Here is a 23,186-nt window from a genome sequence, read left to right as displayed (position 1 = left end):
GCCTAGAACATGATCACAAAATCAATAAAGCAGATTACATATCGCAACTCAGATCTTTCATAAACGATTCCAAACCTTTGTGAAATGCCGTAGCCTTCAGGAAGAAACCTTCAATAGATTGATGCCCTCTTTTGGCGATGTTGGGGCATCATTTTCTTGTCGTACAAGCTTTTTGGTGAATTTATTGAATTTTTTATTTTTTTTTAAGTTCGCCGAATTTCGAATCTAAAGCCGGAAATTTCGTGAATGCGGTGACTTAGTATTCTCACCTGCCTTTCTTCCACCTTATTCTCAAGCTGATAGGGCCTCAACATGTGGAAAGTCTGGAAAGGACGCAATAATAGGAGATTTGAAGGTTCAAAAAGGAATGCTCTTAATCTACCATGAAAAAATTAAAGGGGAAATAAGAGAAATTGGCCTCATTTATTCCAAAAAGGACACAGAAAGAATCTTTAGTTCGTATCTGGAAGACATTGCCCAAGCCCATGAATTGAATATCTCATTTAAATATGCAACAAATTGGATAACTCTTAACAATTTATTTACTGAGCCATCTTGCACACCTAAATCCTTCTGCTTGAACTTGATGGTACTTAAAGAGGTAGTCAGGGAAAAATTGGCATGGGTGGCATTCTATGTAACTTGGAGGTGAAAATGCTTCCGGGTTACAGTCAACATATATGAATCGGCACAAATAAGTATGCTTAAGATCATTGTGTTGTTCTCATGATTTCACTTTAACATTGACCTTTAGGCTTCCTAGTTGCTCTTATAAGAAGGCACTCTCATATTGAACAAATTCAAAGGACAACTTGAAAGTCTAGAGATGCTTAACTCTATAACTAATTGGTAATTAGGTCCAATCATTTACCATATACACCACAAATTATCTTTAGTACTCCAAGACATACCTCACAAACACAACAATGTGGCATGTAGCCTAGCTAACACTACTTTTGACTTGGTGAAGGAGTATGATGATAACATCACTTGGCTATATGGACTCTCTTCTAGACAAAGTTAAACTTTAGGTCTCGTTGGAGTTAACCACAATTGTAGAGCAGCATTCCTCTAATCATGTTTATCATGAGTAAAGATAAGTATGCCTCTAGTAGTTTAAATCAAGTGTTTTTATACACTCTATATAAGTGGATCCCTGGAAAGTAAACCTTTTCTTTTTTTCACCATCACTAGAATTTCTTTCTCAGTGACTTTTTTATATATGCACCTCCATCTCAACACCTATGTCTTTAGCTTCTTTCCCCATACTATCACCCCTCTCTCTAACCTTATCCCTCGCCTACCTTCAACCTTAACTCCATTTATCTTAAGCTCTCTAGTCAGAAAATTCTCCATGTCACCCCCAATGTTCCCCTTGCCACTTGATATGTTCTCTCTATACCATTCCTTCCTCCCGCTAACATATAGTGACTCACTTTTGCCTCCTACACTCTTGAACCTCATTATATACATTTTTTGTTTGCTAGTTTACACAACATTTACACTTTTTCCTCTTCTACCACCATTGCGCTAATTTAAAAACATTCATTCACTCCCTTCGGCTTTGGGCCTATAGTTAAATCCATTAAAACTACTCCATTTATCTCTACACAATATTGTTCATGTGGATGCAAGATGACAACCACTGTTATTTTGATATGAGCTTGTTATCCAGAAGCTTTTGGTCGTTACCAGTGGTCACAAGTTCACAACTAGATTAGACAAAGGCAGATCTAGAAAATCAGCACATCTGTGCAAGCAAGCATCCTTCTAGCTAGTTTATTACAATTTGCGTCATTGGATCCTTTCTATCTTGTCAACCATCTCTTTTATGCTGTATGCTTGATGGTACTATTGACAAAACTAGACAGATACTTAATCAATAACACATAATGGATGCTTCTGCAGAATATGAAACTAGTACTAGTACTAGTTAGCTCTGGACAAAACACCAAAAAACAAAACCCATTTACTGTGATATTGCTAGAATGTAGTGAAAATGACATGAGTGTGTCTAAAATTGACAAAAAAGACATCACCGAAGTGTTTGAAATGACACCTATACCTTCAAAAATGATTATATGACAAATTTTGCTACAAAGTCACAAAGTTATGACACAATTTAGTTTGCCACTTGGTTTACACTGATTTTACCCTTCACCAAAACCAGGATTCTGTCCTGCTTGTCAAACTTAAAGTTATTTCTCTTTGATGGTAGGAAAGCTCTCATGCAGGTATTCAGTAGAAAGCAGGCTCGATCTACATTCCAAATATGTTGATTTCATAGAAAATATGATTATGTGTCAAAATTGGAGTATAAAGCATTACTTAATGTAGAAAAAATTCATTTTTCAGGCAGAAAATAAAGCCTCCAAACTGGTTAAAAAGAACTCATGTTTTGCACTTTTAGAACTTGAGATTTATACGAATTGGACAACTTTTTGGATGGTCTTGTATAGACTTCATAACCTCTGTTTTACTGGTACAGTTTGACTCTATCTCACATGTCATTGTCCTCTAGTCCTTGTACCTGTAGGATTGAGCATTTGTAGAATTGCACCAAACATCCCAGTTACCATCTTGCCTCAATTAGGACTGGTGGAGAACATTTACCTTTAAAGAAATTTAGACGTAGAAAAATGATCAAAGAGAATGTATACATGAAGCTCATATACAAAAATAGGAGAGGGTAGAAGCCCTGACAACTTCTAATAAATAATTTCACTTTAGGAAGAGCATAGCCTCTCTAATTACCAAGTCAACTACTAGCTACTATATCACATAAGAATCAAGATCGATTAGTAAACTTATAATTTAATTATTTGAAGGAGCGTCTCAAAGAGATGCATGCCTCTTACAAAATTATATTTATTACTAACCCCTAAGCCCAGAAACTAACATTAATTAACATTTAACCTACATTTTGGATTTATAAACTAACAAATGTTATTGATCAGTTTTGTGTTATCGGTGTCAGTAACTGCTTTTATGATTTTTCAGAAAGAATAATGTCTAGAAAGTGGTAATTTAGGTGGCATTCCTCTTCAATGAAAAGATAGATCTATTCTAACCTTTTAAGGATATTGTTACATCATTGTATACCCAACATCTACAAAGTGTGCTATCAAGGTTTTACTAGGTAAGGAAATCAATATCCGCTCATCTGCTTTTCCAAAGAAAAAATTCAAGTTTGAAATGCAGTGAAACTATCCAAATTATTCATTATATTGGAAATGTAATGCAGACATAGTTCTAGATTGACTTCTTCCTGGAATTTGGTATTATTAAAATTACAAGTTGTACAAGTTGTTTGGCTTTGCTGTAGAATTGATGTTCTTCCAGCAGTTGTAGGGGCTATATAATTTGACTTGGGCTTGTAATTCTTAGCCTGCAATGGAGGCACCATTGGATATTAGTGAAAAGATGTGTATGACAGTGCGATAATAATCTTTACAAAAATCTATTTTTAAGCTCCCATTTGGAAACTATCTGTAGTGGCATATTCAATGTCTTGCAGTTCCCATTTTTCATCCCTTCATGTTAAACATTCAAAAAATATTTATTTTCATGTCCCATTTTTTAGCTATCTGTTAAACTAAGCTAGTTTTATGTTAATATTATTATAAAGTCACATTGAGCTTTAGTAATAGTCTTAAAGATTTTTCTTGATGTGCTTTCTGATATTGTTTTTGAATGTGTAGGTTATATACTAATAATCTACCAATCTTGTTTGTTGGATGAATGCAGTTACCAGTAGCTGCAATAATTGCAAACTTTTCTAAGTCTGAACAAGACAACCCTTCATTTCTACGATTTTCTGAAGTAGTTACATATTTTCATGAGTTTGGCCATGTGGTAATATTCACTCTCCTTTCTACAGTTTTGATCTTGAGTTTCTTGACATGTTATCATTCTAAATCTTTGACTGTAATTTGTAAGACAGATATAAACTATTTAATTAGATAAAAGAAAAATGTTTTTTTCCTTAATAAATATTAGAAGTTGAGTGGAAAGGGTGTTGTATAAATAAACTAAGTTTCTAGTGTGGGTACATGAATAGGCTTAGGTTTGGGTACATCAATTTAACATTTTTTTCCCTTGGGTATATATATGTATGTATGTATGTGTGCTGAATTTTAATGTATTTTGTAAACCCTGACTAAGCGAACCACTGACCCTAGATCTGCAAACTAATTCAACAAACAATCAATAGAGAAACTACAAATGCATGAAAATGAAATGAAATAAACACAACTATACCTTCACATGCAAGAGAGGCTTGTCTCCATTGTTCTCCTATACTCCATGATCTTGCTTTAATAGTGTTTGCTCTTAAATTTGTATGCACTTGCACAAGAGCTCAAAGATGAATGGATGTGGTTGTGATGATGTATTTTTTAGAATGATTTTGGCATTATGTAAGTATGATAAGGATTATGTTGATGATGGAGAATAAGGGGAGGAAGCCTCTTTTATAGAGATCATCCTTAAAATGAAGGGTTTAGATTAAGAGGTTGAATTATGAAAGGCCTTGATCACATAGTTAGAAAAGAATCAATAGGATTGAGAGTAGGTAAAGATGAAGGGAGAAGATTAAGAGATGGAAAGGTGGTAGGTAAGAGTGAATAGGATTAAGAGGTTAATTTGAAATGGAGGGATATGATTAAGTAGTGGGTTGACTTTGGAGAAAGTAGGAAGTGAATGAAGAGACAATTGACACTTGTTACATGCCTATGATTTTAGATTATGACCCATGTGAACAAGTTGGAGAGCTAGGATTATAGAAGAAAATGGTAAATGAATTAATTAAATAAATAAAAATATTTAGATAATTAATAGAGGAAAGGGGCTAGATAAATTTATTTAATTAACATAAAACATTAAAATAAAATGACTAAATAATAATAAATATTTATTTAATTTAAGACCAATTTTAGGTGTGTGTGTGTGTGTGTGACTTGGTTTGTCATAACCCCACGTTGATTGTAATTAATTCCTACCATTATTGTAACCTAATCTGAGATGACTTATTGTTTTATTTTAATGTAACGTTCATATTTCAATTATTAATATTATATTAACTATTAAAGAAGTTTTACCATAAAATGAAAATAGATATATTGAAAATATAATATAATATTACACTTACCATATAAAATAAATATAAAATATAACATAAAATTGTCAAAATACATTATAATTATTATTTGGAATAATATCGTATTAATACGATACCATTGATAGAAACCAATATACAATATAAACTATTTATGACTACAATTAAACGCTCTCCTTAACCACACCAAGGAAGAGCGAATGACTTTTAAAACGAAAGCATTAAGTTAAATGCGTGGAAGATAATCTAAGGCACCAAGGGTGAGTGTGAATCAAACAGGGAGCGGTGGCTCCAACAATCACCACTGCTTACCCTTTCTTCAGCGGCCACGACTCTTGGAGGGGCCCGCTCCAACATGTCCCCCCCCGCAGATATTAAAAGGCACACCGTGAGGAGGAAAGGGGGGGTGAAAGGAGGGCGATAAAGGAAAGAAGCGGCGGGAGATGCAGGTAAGACACTTACCGCAGTTGTTTAATCTGCAGTAAGGTTTTCATAAATCAGTGGGGTTACATACATATAGATAGGTAATTATTTAATTCATAGGTACATAAAATTTATGTAGATGTTAATTCAATATATTACATATACTTAGATGTGGCTATAATACATTTTTTACTTAAATGGAAATTAATGTAATGGATATCAATATAATATATTAACACATGATATATATATATATGTGTGTACACATATGGGTATAAAATGTGTATGAATGAACCTCCATTAACTAATGAATAAATTACACCTACAACGCATCATTCAATTAAGAACTAGTCGGAATGGATTAAGAATATTATCATGTTGATGAATGAGGCAATTGCATATCCAAACCCAGTGAGATTTATGAAGAATAGAGCAACAAGGATAGCAGGAACTAGGCCTCTGTCAGGTAGGCCACCCACTGCGGATGACTAAAGGTCTGCCATCAGTTGGGCCAAGGGGGAGTGTACCGCCCTTGGGCCTGACAAGCGCTACGGGCATTCTATTGCAGCTAGTCCTCTTGATCTCATTAGGAACTAAATATGGGATTGACTTATTGATTACAAGTAACCTTAAGAGAATTTGCTAAATACACTCTAGATAAATCATTCATATAGCAAACAAATGTTGAATTGCATTGTTTATATGTTTTTTTTATAGATTGCGAATTTGGGACATTACAAATTGGTATTAGAGCCTGATTCTGCCATCCTGTTAAGGGTTGTTAATGCAAACTTATCAAAGGAGAACTAGGGGAAATAGTAACCACATGGGTGAGCCATTGGAAAATGAACTTAGAACATTTATGGAAAACAATGATAGAAAAACTCAAGCTTTGATAGAGCAAAATGAAAAAACAAGCCAAGCTTTGCTTCAAGCCTTACAAGATATGAATACCACCATGAATACTCTTAGGAATCATTCCAATGGCAGAGAAGAAAACTCTAATCATTCTGAAAACACTCATAATACATCCTCTAGCTCAAGGATCCAAAAACCCAATTTCCTACCTAGAGAGGGAAACAAAAGGGAAGAAACAAACACTAACTCCTCCATGAATAACACAGAAGAAATGGCCGTGGCCTATGCTAGATTAGAGCCAGGAGTAAGAGAGGTTATATCTTTTAGGGAATTTTGTGAAGCAAAGAAAAATGAGACCCCTAAGAGGAAACCAATCAGCAGGGATCTAAAACATAAAGTTAATAAACTGTCACTACCTAACTTTGGTGGCTCAGGGAAAATATCAGCTCAAGCATGGATCCAAAAACTTAATACATATTTAAATCTCAGCCCCATGACAGAAGACGATGCAGTCCAATTTGCCATTTTACACCTAGAAGGTTTAGCCCATGAATGGTGGTATCATGGCACCCTCACACAAGGTCATGATGGTATAACAACATATGACGAGTTCACTCAGAAGCTCATTAAGAGATTTGAGAGGAAACACCCACAAAAAGATTTCAAAGAATTGACTCTCTTAAGACAAAAGGGAACAGTGGAAGAATACATTACTGAATTTCAAAAAATTTCCGTAAGGGTCTCAGGAGTAGATGAGGACAGGCTCACCTATCTTTTTGTGGAGGGACTCAAAGACTCCATTAAAGGATTGATGAGAGCATTGAAACCCCCTACCCTGTACGATGACATAGGTAAAGCTTTGGGCCTAGAAGACACTTCAACTTGGGAGAAACCATCCAAAACATTCACTAAAAATACACATACTAAAGAATAGCCTAGAAAGGGAAACACCTCAAAAGAAAAAGAAGAACTTAAGAGAAAGAATGTATGTTACCATTGTCATGAGAAATGGGAATGGGGCCACGTTTGCAAAGAGGGAAATGAAAGAGATATGCTTAGAAGAAAAAATCTGTGTTTTAAGTGCAAAGAAAAGTGGCAACCGGGTCACATATGTGGGAGGAAGAGCCAAGCACACAACTTGGAAGCCTTATCTAGCGATGAAGAAGAAGAACTCAATGAACCCCCAAGCAAAAAGAAAAAACTTACCGAAGACGTGCAAGTATCATTAGCAGCAATTTCCGTAGCCTCAAAACACCATCCCTTTAGAATCAAAAGTGTGGTCAAAGGGCAGAGAGTAATTGCACTACTAGATAGCGGGGCTACCCACAACTTTATTGGTAAAAGCTTGGTTAAGAGGTTGAAACTGACAACACAAGAGTTTAAGGGGTTCCAAGTGGCCCTTGCCGATGGATCCACTTCCTCATGTAACAAAAAAATCCTTCAATTAAGCATAACATTAGGGAAACACCCTACCAAAGAAGATTTCTATGTGGTCGATTTAGGGGATTCAGATGTAATCCTAGGAATTCCTTGGATACATTCCTTGGGAAGATTCTACCTCAATCACCCCAAATTGGAATTATGTTTCACTCAAAATGGGCAGGAAGTACTAATCAAAGGGTTGCATGATGGCACAACCAAAATGGTCACCTCCAAAAGAATGGAAAGGATTTTTAGACGTAGTCAAGGAGAGTGGGCTGCCCAATGCATGGTACTAGACCAAAATTCAGCCCAAGGGGAAGCCATTCATATTGATATTAAACCCATTATTAGAAAGCATAAACGGGTGTTTGAAGACATTCCAAAGGACTGCCACCCAAAAGAGGTTTTGAACACACTATTGAACTTGAAGAAGGTGCAAAACCAGTAATCTCCACCCCTTACCGCCATCCAAGGGGCTATAAGGAAGAAATTGAGAGAGCTATCAAAGAGCTTCTAGAAATGGGGCACATTCAACCTAGCTCCAGCCCTTTCACCTCCTTCGTTGCATTGGTAAAAAAGAAGGATGGAACCATGCGGATGTGCATTGATTATAGAGCACTCAATAAGAAGACTATAAAAAACCGATACCCCATCCCTAGGGTGGATGAACTTATAGATGAGTTACATGGAGCAGTATACTTCTCAAAAATAGATTTGAGATCAGGGTACCACCAAATAAGATTGAGGAAGGAAGATGTTCCCAAAACAACTTTCCGATGCCATTATGGCCACTTTGAATTTTTGGTCCTTCCATTTGGCCTGACAAATGCCCCTGCCACCTTCCAATCATGCATGAACCACATTTTCAGGGGACAGTTAAGGAAGTTCCTGTTAGTATTTTTTGATGATATATTGATTTACAGCAAAACTTGGGAAGCACACTTGAGACATATAGATGAAATATTGGGCCTACTCGAACAACACTCTCTTTTTGCCAAAATGTCAAAATGTGAGTTTGGAATGGAAGAGATTTTGTATCTTGGTCATAAAATCAGTAACCATGGAGTTAAGGTAGATGAAGAAAAGATTGAAGCCATCAAAAACTGGCCAAAGCCCCGAACCCTCACTCATCTCAGAGGTTTCCTAGGTTTATGCAGTTATTATAGAAGATTTGTTAAAGGATTTTTGAAGTTAACTTCTCCCTTAACCAATTTAACTAAGAAAGGAGCATTTTTATGGTTAGATGAAGCCCAATCCACATTTGAAAAGCTTAAAGAGGTGATGAGTTCTTGCCCCGTCTTAGCAATACCAGACTTCTCAGCACCTTTTGAGCTTTATTGTGATGCCTCAGGAGAAGGCATCGGAGCTGTCTTAATGCAAAAGAAACATCCCATCGCTTTTGAACGCAGGAAACTTAGAGACACAGAAAGGGCCTATTCAGTTTATGATAAAGAAATGCTAGCTATTATACATGCATTAGAGAAATTCAGGCAATACCTGATCTATGGGAAGTTTATAGTTAAAACTGATCATAACAGCTTGAAGTTCTTTCTAAATCAAAAAGATTTGAATGATAGACAACAAAAATGGGTGAGTAAACTTTAGGCATACAACTTCGACATAGAATATATGAAAGGGAAGTATAATGTTGTAGCAGATGCCCTCTCAAGAAGGCCCTACTTGGGGTCTTTATCAGCCCTATCTACAGATTGGAAGGCAGCTCTAAGTACCGAATATGCCAAAGACAAATTCTCTAGCAACATTCTAGATGCGAAAGAAACAGATGGAAATTACCGGGTAATTGATGACCTCATCTTCTACAAAAACAGAATCTATATTCCATCCGAATCAAAAATGAAAGTAGACATTACGAAGACTTATCACGACCTTCCTTTAGCGGGTCATCAAGGATATTATAAGACCTACAAGCAGATCAGAGAAAGATTTTCATGGAAGGGGCTGAAGGAAGATGTATTGAGGCACACTCAAGAGTGCATGGTGTGTCAAAGAAATAAAGAAGAACACACTTTCCCTTCAAGATTACTCCAACCACTACCCATCCCAAATCAAAAATTGGAGAGTATATCCATGGACTTCATAACAGGACTTCCAAAGGTACAGAATAAAGATTGCATTTTTGTAGTAGTGGACAGGTTAACGAAATATGCACATTTTATGGCCATTCCTTCAAGTTTCGAAGCCTCACAAGTGGCCGACGTCTTCTTTAAAGAAATCTTCAAGCTACACGGCTTACCCAAGAATATTGTGACTGACAGAGATAGACGATTCCTTAACATATTTTGGCAAGAACTATTCAAACTAGCAGGAACAGAGTTAACGCCAAGTACCCGTTATCATCCACAGACGGACGGACGGACTGAAATTGTCAATAAATGGATAGAAGGTTATCTAAGAAATTATGTTTCCAGTCAGCAAAATGCTTGGATAAAATGGCTTCATCTTGGGGAGTATTGTTATAACACAACCCATCATATGTCGATTAGGATGAGCCCTTTTAAGGCTCTCTACGGGTATGAAGCAACATCCTTCAGGGATCTCATCCACTCAGAAAGCCATGTACCAGGCGCAAAGGATTTCCTCCAGCAAAATACGGATATCATGAATGCCCTTAAAGATAATCTTCACCAAGCACAGAATCAGCAAAAACTGTATGCGGACAAAAAAAGAATTGAAAGATCTTTTGAAGTAGGAGACTTGGTATTTTTAAGGCTTCAACCTTATAAGCAGTCATCCATTAAAATCAGTGGAGCTAAGAAATTGAAACCACGATTCTATGGTCCTTATAAAATTTTGAGAAGGATAGGCGAAGTGGCTTATGAATTGGATCTGCCCGATCACAGTAAAATACACAATGTATTTCATGTATCCCAGCTGAAAAAGGTTTTGGGGCTACACACTTCCCCTTGCACCGAGTTACCCCCAATTGATAACGAAGGGAAGTTGATTTTAGAACCCGAACTCATCTTTGACAAGCGAGAAAGAGAACTAAGAAGGAGGACTATGATGGAGTACTTAGTTAAGTGGAAAAACCTTCCCAGGGAAGATGCCACATGGGAGAGAGAGGAGACCATTAATCATCTTAATCCCAGATTGCTTGAGGACAAGCAATTTTGAGTGGGGAGGGCTGTCATAACCCCACGTTGATTGTAATTAATTCCTACCATTATTGTAACCTAATCTGAGATGACTTATTTTTTTATTTTAATGTAATGTTCATATTTCAATTATTAATATTATATTAACTATTAAAGAAGTTTTACCATAAAATACTATTAATTAAATAAACATAAAATAGATATATTGAAAATATAATATAATATTACACTTACCATATAAAATAAATATAAAATATAACATAAAATTGTCAAAATACATTATAATTATTATTTGGAATAATATCGTATTAATACGATACCATTGATAGAAACCGATATACAATATAAACTATTTATGACTACAATTAAATGCTCTCCTTAACCACACTAAGGAAGAGCGAATGACTTTTAAAATGAAAGCATTAAGTTAAATGCGTGGAAGATAATCTAAGGCACCAAGGGTGAGTGCGGATCAAACAGGGAGAGGTGGCTCCAACAATCACCACCGCTTACCCTTTCTTCAGTGGCCACGACTCTTGGAGGGGCCCGCTCCAACATGTTCCCCCCCGCAGATATTAAAAGGCACACCGTGAGGAGGAAAGGGGGGGTGAAAGGAGGGCGATAAAGGAAAGAAGCGGCAGGAGACGCAGGTAAGACACTTACCGCAATTGTTTAATCTGCAGTAAGGTTTTAATAAATCAGTGGGGTTACGTACATATAGATAGGTAATTATTTAATTCATAGGTACATAAATTTATGTAGATGATAATTCAATATATTACATATACTTAGATGTGGCTAAAATACATTTTTTACGTAAATGGAAATTAATGTAATGGATATCAATATAATATATTAACACATGATATATATATATATGTGTGTACACATATGGGTATAAAATGTGTATGAATGAACCTCCATTAACTAATGAATAAATTACACCTACAACGCATCATTCAATTAAGAACTAGTCGGAATGGATTAAGAATATTATCATGTTGATGAATGAGGCAATTGCATATCCAAACCCAGTGAGATTTATGAAGAATAGAGCAACAAGGATAGCAGGAACTAGGCCTTTGTCAGGTAGGCCACCCACTGCGGATGACTAAAGGTCTGCCGTCAGTTGGGCCAAGGGGGAGTGTACTGCCCTTGGGCTTGACAAGCGCTACAGGCATTCTATTGCAGCTAGTCCTCTTGATCTCATTAGGAACTAAATATGGGATTGACTTATTAATTACAAGTAACCTTAAGAGAATTTGCTAAATACACTCTAGATAAATCATTCATATAGCAAACAAATGTTGCATTGCATTGTTTATATGTTTTTTTTTATAGATTGCGTATATGGGACATTACATGGTTCAACTTCATTTGAACCATAAATACAAGACTCAGACTCAAAGTAGCCTTGGCAAGCTAATTCTTTACTTGGACTCGAACTTGAACTCGATGTCTAGACTTGGCAATTTGAAAAAAATCATGATACAAAGATTTTTAAGGATTTAAAATTCTTATCATGCACCCTTCAATAAATAAAATTTAAAGACAACAAACTAATCAAATAGGTGCTACTTTGATCACATACACATGTATTCATTTATCACAAGAGCAAAAAAGTGAATTGTAGTTGAAAACAACTTCCTTAGATATTTAAATATTGTTAAGTGTTTAAGGGGCATAAAACTCATGGATTATGATATCCATGGTGTCAAAAGAAAGTCACAATATGAAGTCATGAATTATGGTGGAAAGGAGCTTGTATCCCTTAGCCTAACATTACCTCACTCAATGTGGAGTGATGCGCTTGTATCTCAAACAAATCTCCAAATGCTGCTACAACCTTAGGAGCATTACTTAGGATAGGTTTCGACTTAGCAAACCAAAATATAAAGTTGAAAATATAGAAAAATGTTGCTCTTCCATCCAACATGGCCCAAAAAAAAATCATCTTTTTGTTTTTTAAATCTAGTGTAGGGATTTGGGAGTAGCACCCCTAGTGGGGTCAAGGTTCATTGCCCCTAGACCACCACAAGGGGCACTACCCCTAGCAAGGTTGAGAGGCAATGCTCTTTATGGAATCCTATGGCCTCATTTTGACTTGCTCAGCTTACGATTTACCAAGTCTAGGTGAGTTTGTAAAAATAATTTGAGCCACTAGAAACTGGAATGCCACTCCCACCAGCTTCATTACCATCATGTGTAGGAGCCTTGTCATCATCTATATTGACTCTAGCAAGCACTAAAACAAATACATCCAAGTTGGCACACTTAGGGGCTATTTCCCATTTCTTCTCTGCCCCTTCTAGTCAACCTCCTTATGCAATAGGAGGCATTAATTGGAATGAACTAATCCAAATCTCTTTCTTTCTTTGCAGCCAATTGATTGCACTTAATTGAGTAAATAAAGGAGTATGTACTCCAATTTCACTCAACAAAAGAACTAGCAACCTATTGAAATTAAAGAGAAAGTTTGTAAAGTTAAAAATACAAAAGAATAGTAAGAATGTTAAAACTTTAAAATACGAAATGCTTACCTATGATATAATTTTGATTGCTGGAGGTTGGAGGAACATGTAATTTTTTCCATGGAGGTACCACCATGTTTGAGCATTTGTCTTGTACTTGTCTCGAAGAGCAGAAATACTACAATCTCATCCCATGATGAACCTACCAAATCTAGTCCTAATCTTATTCGCCTCTTTTGGATCTAAGAAGATCCTTAGAAATGCTTTTTTGCACCCATCAACAGCTTCATTGCCTCTATATGGTGCTATTCTCCTAAGCAAGCAAAGTATTACCATGTTGTAATATTTGGGAGATAATGCATATGCAAGGAGATTCAAGGGTGTGGTCATGTTGTTCCAATGATCAAGAATGATATTTCACCCTTAGGAAAATTTTTTTTTATGGTTATTCTCCTTGTTGGCTATTATTGCCCTTTTTCTATCATGGTGTCCATTCTGTCATAGATTTATCCCAAACATTACTAATGTGTATTAGCAAACCTAAATGTACTTATGATGTGCTCAGTGAAACTCAAGAGTTAGTCTACACTAACCCACCAATCATCATCTAGGAGACTAGGATCAATGATTTAACCTTTTGGGCCGTCAGTGAATTTGATTGTCTCGATACACACCATTGGTTGTTGTTAGAAATTAGGATCTTAGGATACTAATCATTACACACAAGATATTAAATTAATAAATTAAGAATGATACAAACATAAAGTTAACACATTACACAAGATATACATATGGAAAACCATTTTGAGTAAAAAACCTCATAAAGCATCATTTTATTAAACACTTACAAAATATAATAACAAAATAGACTTGAACCTAGGGATACTCCTCCACATACTTCCACATGGCCAATAATACCTCTTGTGCATAGTGATACAACTCACTATAAATTGCCAAATTCACAATGAGAGACAACTCCATAAATATAGGAGGAAGCATGACTTCACTAATCACAAAGGGTGGCTTCACTAGCCACACTTTTTCAATAACTCCCATTCATAAATAATTAATAATCTAATAGTGTTATTAGATCATAATTATTTTAAATGGGATATCCTTAATAAAGCATATAATATATAAGGTTTTATAACCTTATATTAAAGTAATTTATTAATGTTATAAGGGTATGATCCTTAATAACATTATGTTCTAATAGATGCTTATGACCATGTTGCTCAATGCCTCTTGTATCTTCACAAGTCATCTCAAAACAAATTTGTGTGATGCAAAATGATTCTTAGCAACCTAATTTAGTGTAAAAATTAAGTTAATGACAAATTTAAATTGAAGTAACTACAATATAAATTATATTTAAAGCAAACATTAAAATTTCATAAATTTACCTTCAACAATTCCAAATTGGAGAAAGCCTTAAAGTTACCCTATGACATATGATGGTTTATCAACACAATTTAAATCTCCTCACCCTTGGTGTATATTTTTCTCGCCCGCTCTCTCTAAGTGCCATTGTTTTACATTGTCAAGTTGAGGGAGTGGATGGTACATGTTGTCCAAAAGATATGCTCATACCTTCCTATTGATGTGTCTTTTATACACGATCAAACACAAAATAAAATACCCAAAGGTACCTCATCCTCTCTTGAACAAAATTTCCCTGAATTTTGAAGATTTCGCCTAAGGATCAATCAAGGCAACTCCAAGGTTCAGGTATGTAGGTTCTCTATGTATGGATAAGCACCAGTGTTCGTTGTGTTTGCTGTTTCATCAAGGGGCCTTACGTACTTTCTATGAAAGCTAGTTCTTGCAACTACTTAACCAATGAGGAACTGGATTTCCCTAAGACTAATTGATGTTTCAAAAAAGGACAAAAGATAAGGGATTAGAGAGGGCTATGCTAAACTAAGCCTATGAATGACTAAATGGAGGGCAATCTTAGTGGAACTCTACCAATCTCAGCATTGCCATAGAACAACAACTCTACTAGAATCGGTGCGATCTTCTAAGGGCATTCAAAGATTTTCAAATCATTCATGAACATAGATACTATCAATAGGATACATATCAATACTCAAGTAATGATTGAACCCTAAACAATTTCAATAGCTTCAGCTGACCACACAGGGCACACTTACAATCAGTAAGAGGCTAGTGGTTTGGACTATGAGCTTCACTAAAAGATCAAGAACAACATTTATCACTCAATCTAATTCTAACATCTAAATACTATCTTCAATAAAAGTGATTCAAGAAGATAAACAACCATGTAAGAAGCCACAAAGATTGCAATAAAACACCATAACTTCAATGTTTCATTAATCTCATAGCAAAATATAACAACAATTGCTCAACTTTCTCTCTTCACCAAATTTGTACTCTCTATGAATAACTACTACTTCTCTTCTGCTAATAACATTCTTCTTAACCTCACAAATGAAATGAGTGAGAGCTTAAATAGCATTCTCAAATGCAATGAATGGCCCAGATTTAAAGAAGATCAAGGGCTGAGACTTTGACACCTAAACTCTAATTAGGGTTTGTTACAAAAATAACCCTATCTAGATAAGCATTATTATAACATAGCCAATAGAAATCGGCACGAATAACGAGGAAGCATCCTCCAATAGGGAGTGAATCGCCACATCATTTTATAACAACTTTTCATCTAGAATTTGTTCCCTTTTCCTTGTTCCTTTCTGGCATATTCAATGAATTTGGGCGTAATCCCTTCAATCTCTGCAATGGGAATCTCAGGCAGGTTCTTCATTTGTTCCTCCAAGTGGAGGACTTCATCAAAGGCCGGAAGAAGAGTCATCTCCCATCCGTGCTCCAGCTCTTTTGTTTTCTCAATTAGGAACATAGTAGTATACATCTGATCTCGTTGCTCTTTTGTGATCATGCTATCCTCTCTACAAAAGATGACCTTGATCCTGTCCTCCAATTCTTGGAGATCCATATTTGTTTCAATCTCTATCCTTCTATCAAGGATTGCACACAGTGCATCAAACACCTCATCCTGAATAGGATGGATAGTGTCCTCAACTCGGCTGCACCTACTATTGATGTCCTTGAATAGAACCTCCTTCATTTGGAGCAAAGTTGACCATTGTAGGAGATTATGGGTTCTACCATCAACTATCCTTTCTTGTGCTAAAACCTGTCTTGATGTCTTCCTTACCACTTGCAATACCGGGATGGTAATATCTCTAGTGTGAGTGAATGCATCGACAGTTACCACTAGATTATGAATGATCTCAAGGACTTGGATGGCCCTGTGGATAGTTTTCATCATCCTTCCGATAAATTCCTTGGCTACCATATAGGATCTATCAATCCATGTATCCATAAGTCGGGTTGAGTTATTCATCTTTTCTACTTGATTTATTGACTCAAGAGGGAGTGCCTGCAAGGGCGAGACTACTGGATCTTGTCGCCCTAATGGCTCATTAAGATGACTAAAATAATTCCTCCAAGCATTAATCTCCTTTTCCAACCTTTTATTCTTTTCTATCTCTTCGTTTAGCTTAACATTGACTGCCCTCACTGAATCAATCGTATCTTCCATGGCTTGCTCGGAGGTAAGTGGACCAAGATCAAATATCTCTAAATCATATTCTTTTGCCATGATCTCATCATCATACTTGTCCACCGCTGGTTTAGCTATCTGTATCTTTCTGGAGCCTGTATCATCTTTGATCACCTTAGATATCTTTGTAGCTTTCTTCTTTTCAATCCCCTCTTGAGACTTGCTTAGAAGACTTTCCAAATCGAATACTTGCTCCTCTTCTTCAACTACAACTTCCCTTGTAAGCCTCTCTCTAAGCCAATCTGGAATGGAAGATTTTCCTTCTTTTACTTGCACTTCCTCAGGCAATGGTCGCTCGCCTCTAAAAGGAGATGCCGCTTCATCATCATTTCTTTCTTCTTGCTGATCATTATCACAAACTTGGAGAGGAAGAGACTGACTTGATGATTGCTGAGGTGTCCTTCCTTTGTCTTGTTTATTTATATTTTAAAATTAAGCATAACCATAACTAAAATTCAGTTAAGTTTAATGAATGGTCAAAAGGCATAAGATGAAAAGTTGCGACTCCCTCAAACATGAGATATAAAAGGAAGAAGAGAACTTCATTTGAAAGGGGGATAATTTGGGAATCAGAAGTGCAGATCTGATTGTGAAAGGCTGTATCCCTTTCAAAGGGCAGAAATAATGAAGAGTTGCACTCTTTGAAAGGGTGCTAATGGTGAAAGGGTGTATCTCTTGCCGAAGGGCATACATGATGAAGAGGTGTGACCTCACCCTCACATTGAGAGTAATAAAGGAAAGGAATCAAAAACATCCATTGACATGACCATTGATTAGATCAGATCAGAACTATTATTAAGCTACAGGAATTCATAGCCTCCTAGTAGGGGACATTACAGTGGTATCAGAGCATGATCCTGCCATCCTACAGGGTAAAAAGATAAATCAGGATCACCACTTTCAGATTTACAGATGTCATTGATTCTATCAGACATAGCGATAGTGGCAACAAGTTCATTGCATAATTTATCATCACTCTTGGAAGAGCAATTGGAACAAGTTGCAGATTGGAAGATCATCATCAGCATATTTACCAAAGACTACATTAGAGACACCTATCTTTCAGTCTAGACCCTTTGAGTGAAAGTGAAAGTTTAAAGACATAATATTCACTTAGTATTCATTTATATTGATTAAGTTTAAAGACCATTGAAGAATTAGTTAAGATCATTCAAGGAGAAATCAATGGAAGAAGTGGAATAACCGAGCATTAAAATCAAAAAGAATGCAGACCTAGCAGTTATATAATTATCTAAATATTGTGGCTCTAAACCAAGATAAGTTCTATTTTCTAAATTATCCTTAGAATTTTAAGTTGAATATTATAATGAAATGTCTTCATTTTTATAAATTATATTTATAAAAAGTATGGCCATTCTCATCCCATGTTGGAATTGTTATCTCGAGACTAAATTAAGGTAAATCCCAAAAGGAGATCTAATGCTACGTGTATTGTGCGTGAAGAAGGCAACCAAGTATATAATATTTACTCTAGATTAAGAGAAAATATTATATGAGGACCTAAGGTGGAATGGGCATGTGCTGCATCATACTTAGGCAATGGATAAGACCTGCGGTAGAATGAGCACCTGCTACATCATACCTAGGCAATGGATAAGGCCTAAGGTGGAATGAGCATATTTGACATCATACAAAGGCAATAGATAAGACGTGTGGTGGAATGGGCATTTGCTACATCATACTGTTGATGTGGCTAAAATCGTATTCCTACGACTCTATCCGGCCAACATGGAATAGAATTTTCTCGATGAGTATACTATCCTCTCTTGTACAAGGAATCCCTAATGCTGTTTTAGTTGATCAAAGGGGACAACGTCAAGGTTCCAAATGTCAGTTCTTGACTATAGGATAACTCAATGGTTGATGTGTTTTGCTGGGAGCACAAGGGGCCTTATGTTTACAACAAGTTGGTTTGCTGCGATTTTTGAACTGGGAAATAAAAGCAAAGGAGAAGGGTTTAGGAGACCTCAAATTAAAAAGACTGGTGTGCAAGTAGACGGATTCAACATAACCAATCCTTGCTTGGCCAGAATAACTCACAACCTCACAAGAATGGTGCAATCTTCAAGGGGACTTAGAAGATTTTCAGACTGCAAGTACATACCTAAGCACCCAATTCTGGCGCAGCTCAGACAAACACCTGCAATTGAACTAAACACAATTTTAATGGCTCAAACTAACCATACGCAGGGATACACAATCAGCATATCCCCAATGGTATGAACCTGAATCCATCAAATACCTGCAAATCAAAAAGATCTATCTAAACTGCTAAAGGAAACAATGCAAACAGAATAAAACCAAGATGATAAACACCAAATAAATGTCCATTATATTGATTTCAGCTGCTATTACAACAATTTCTGCAACATTTCTATGCTACTCCTAATCTGAAAACTGTCTAAATCTAAAAAGTCTAACTAGAATCTAACACTCTAACCCTAAAAAATCTAATCCTTTACAAGAGAAAGGCATCTGCCTTTTATAGATTTACAAACTGAACTAGTGGCTAGGATTGACTGCATCCAAGGGCCCTAATTTGCCTTCTAGAAGCCTGGCAGCTTTAACCCATACCTACTCAATTCTCAGTTATCCCCCCAACCACTATCTCAACTACCTACCACTATTTGGCATTAATTCGGTCAATTTGGTAGTTGGAGATAACTAACTTGTGTCCCCTCACTTTGAATCTTTTAGACGAGGCCCACAGGCAGCTCTCTTTTTACAATAAACAATTTCAGTTTTTAAACTGATTTTCTTGAATTTCTTCTAGTAGTGTATTTTTCTGAGAATGCACATTTTGTAGCACTCTGTGTTCTTTGTCTTCAATCTCGAGGATGGATTTCATCTTGATTCAGCGACAATGCGCTTCCTCGTGCTTTGTCTTGCGCTTCGTGGTGCGTTCTTCATTGGCAACGCTTGGGGGTTGTTGCTTTGGTCCTGCGCTCCTATATTTTTGCTTCAAGTTGTCGTCAAGCTCTTTCAATGACTTTGTCCAGCAAACAATGAATTTCAACCCGGATTAATCATTTAAAAAATTAAATAAATTAATTTAACAAATATATTTAACTTTATCCTTAAATGCCCCTTTGTATGAAATTCGGACCCTTTGATATGAAATAAACAAACTTTTTGTTTGCAAACTTTGAACAAAAATGGCGAACTTTATTAAATGACCCCTTTCATTTTGGTATAAAGTTCGGCCTTCTGGAGTGAAATACAAGGATTCCTAGACGTCAAATGTCAAACTTGGTCTTATTAGGCGAAATATGTGATTTCATTGTTTTGCCAAGTTCAAACGCCTAACTTTAAAAAGTTCGGCAAATTTGACCCAAAAGGTGTGATTTTTCTCCTTTGAAATTTTGGCTAACGAGGTCCCTTTTTTCGCGATTTTAACCCCCCTACGCGACTATGGCATTTTGAGTTGAAATGCGACCTTTTTGACTTACAAACTTGCAAAAAGAACCGAAATTCAGACTTTAAGGCAAGAATGCGCGATTTTGGTTTTCGGCCTTTTAAATGATTTGGCAAACTTTGATTTTCCTTTATCACTTAGGCCTGTAGGCCGAATTTGTGCGACTTTAATTTTAACTTTAAAACTCCCCTATGCCTTTGTGATGAAATTCGGCCAAATGGAGAAAAATGTGCGATTTTAGTATTGCCTTTTGGTTTGCAAGCCAAGTTCGCTCGACTTGGGTTTCCTCTGTTCGATTTTGAGAGCTTTGAGTTGAACTTTTCAACTTCAGCCTTAATGGGGTTTTAGCAACTTTTCAACTTTTTCGAACCTCCTCTTCTTCAACCCATCGGCTAGCTGGTTCTCCATCTTGCTCAACAATTCTTTGAGACTACGGTTGTAAGCGCATACACTCATTTTTCCCTTGCTTAGTATTATAGATTTCGGCCACGATCTCATTATCATCCCTCCAGAGTTTGAATTCCTCCTGGAACGCCCTCTTCAGATCACTCCATCTCGTCTTGTGCTGGGCATTGAGGTTTGTGTACTAGTCAATGGCGATCTCCTGAAGGGTGGTGGGAAATGCCTTCAGCCAATAGTCCCTATCATCTTGGCCATTTCCCTCCCAAATGGTTATGCATGTTTTGCAATGTCGTACCGAGTCCTCCGACCCGTCTCCTGTGAACTTAGACAGTTTCTGCTTCTCCTGGGTGTTCAACATTGTTTTCACTTGGAAGGTACGTGTGTATTCGCCTTGTGTGTCAGACCTGGGTGAACTGTTTCGACCGCTACATTCTAGTGCTTTCCCTACACTCTCGACCACGCAGGCGTCCTCTACACGTTCACCTTCAGTGTCCCCAACACTTCAAGTACTTCCAGGTTTGTCGGACCTAAGTGAACTGTTCTGCCTGCTACATTCTAGTGCTTTCCTTGCACTCTCAGACATGCGCGTGTCCTCTACACGTCCACCTCCAGCATCCCAACACTTCGAGTACTTCCAGTCTTCGACTCGTCTATGTGCTCCCTCTGGCTGAGGGTCGGCAGATCACCTAATTGCTTGGTCTTGACCACCCTATGGCCTCTTCTCACCTTTGATGGGATCTCCGGACATGAATCACTCAAGGCTGACCCGATTTCTTTTAAGGCAACGGCGCCAAAATGTTTACCGCTGCAACTGGTAAATTAAATGTAGAAAATAACAATGTACATGACAATGCATACCAGACACGGCAGTAAAATATATCTTTATTCGCACATGCAATAATTATAGAGAAGAAGACCAGAGATGGTTGGCCAAGGATTACAACAGATCCGACAATACCGTATTACCTTCCTTGCGATACACAATATATTTAAAGAACCCGACGGTTGCCGAGAGGTACACAACCGTTAACCAACCGACACATAACTACCGAGAGTGACAGCCACTTAATACAATTAATTAATACAATGTCAGGTGACCAAAATTATCAAACATAACCATATGCATTTTATGCCAACTACAGTTTCTTAATCCAGTTCATTAAGGATCATCCAAGATTAGAGGAGATGGATAGTCAAGCATTGAACAAATAATCCCGTGAAGGAACCGCAATTACAACATGTTTATGACTAAGCGCCAAGAGGAAATGTGATTAACTAAGCATTAATAGTTATCAAACCAAGGAGCCATAATATGAAAGGAATATCGAAACAGCAGTCAACAACTTATATAACATTAAACATTAACGATTAAGGGAAGAATGTTATCAAACAACTAACCTAAAGGAGCATGATATTATGACAGTGATTTATATTATGAAGAGTATTAATGACAGTGATCAATTATCCTCAAGGCAGCGGTTAAACTAATATTAAGAACAGCGATTATAACAAACTGATTGTTATGAAGAGACAAAGGACATGTCTCTTGGAGGCATCACATCCATTTGAAAGGTATTAAGCTAAGTTACCGGTTCCGGTTCGGATTCAGGTACGGATTCGGCAAAAAAAAATAAAATTTGGGTACGGGTACGGGTTCGTCCGTACATATATATATATATATTTTAATTTTTTTTAATATATATATATATATGTTCAAACTTCAAACATCAAAATTATATATGTTCACAGTTCAAACATACAAATATGAAACATACAATGTAACTTTCCCATACAATGATACATAAATGATAACAGATAAATCATAAATCATAAATCCATAATTGCCAATGCCAATAAATATTCTGATATTGATATATCATAAATCATAAATATTCTGATATTGATATATCATAAATCATAAATCTAACCCGTGGGCCCCGTTTTTGGGAACCCACGGGCTTGGGTTCACCCGGGTCCTCTTGGGTTCACCCGAGTCCTCCTGGGTTCGCCCTGGGTCCCACCCGGGTCCTGCCCAGGCGGCTGGGTTCCCTGTGGGTCCTGCGTGCAGGACCCACAGGGAACCCAGCCGCCTGGGCAGGACCCGGGTGGGACCCAGGGCGAACCAGGCTGGGACCAGGACCGGGCACGGACCAGGACCAGGACCCAGCCAGTTTAGGCAAGAACCGGTAACTGAGGTATTAAGTAAATAGGCATCGAATATTGTTTTGTTGATTACTTGTATCCATATTTGGTTCTGCTCCAGTTGAGCATCTGCCTTTGGCACAATTAAGTTTGCACAGATTACAGATAACCATCAGGCACAGCACCATTATTTGCA

At 36.8% G+C, this 23,186-nt stretch overlaps 1 protein-coding gene across 2 annotated transcripts in view; it reads left to right on the top strand.

Annotated features, from left to right (window-relative positions):
- Nucleotides 1-23,186, top strand: part of LOC131071469 (probable thimet oligopeptidase) — a 296,968-nt gene that overhangs the window by 230,444 nt on the left and 43,338 nt on the right. For both annotated transcript variants that reach the window (XM_058007329.2, XM_058007328.2), the window contains exon 13: nt 3,748-3,855. In XM_058007329.2, coding sequence (XP_057863312.2) covers nt 3,748-3,855 — 108 coding nt within the window. The remainder of the gene's footprint in view (nt 1-3,747; nt 3,856-23,186) is intronic.

Source organism: Cryptomeria japonica, chromosome 6, assembly GCF_030272615.1.
Source record: "Cryptomeria japonica chromosome 6, Sugi_1.0, whole genome shotgun sequence".
NCBI lineage: Eukaryota > Viridiplantae > Streptophyta > Pinopsida > Cupressales > Cupressaceae > Cryptomeria > Cryptomeria japonica.
The sequence above is the reverse complement of the archived record's forward strand: the minus strand, read 5'-3'. Positions and strand labels throughout refer to the sequence as shown.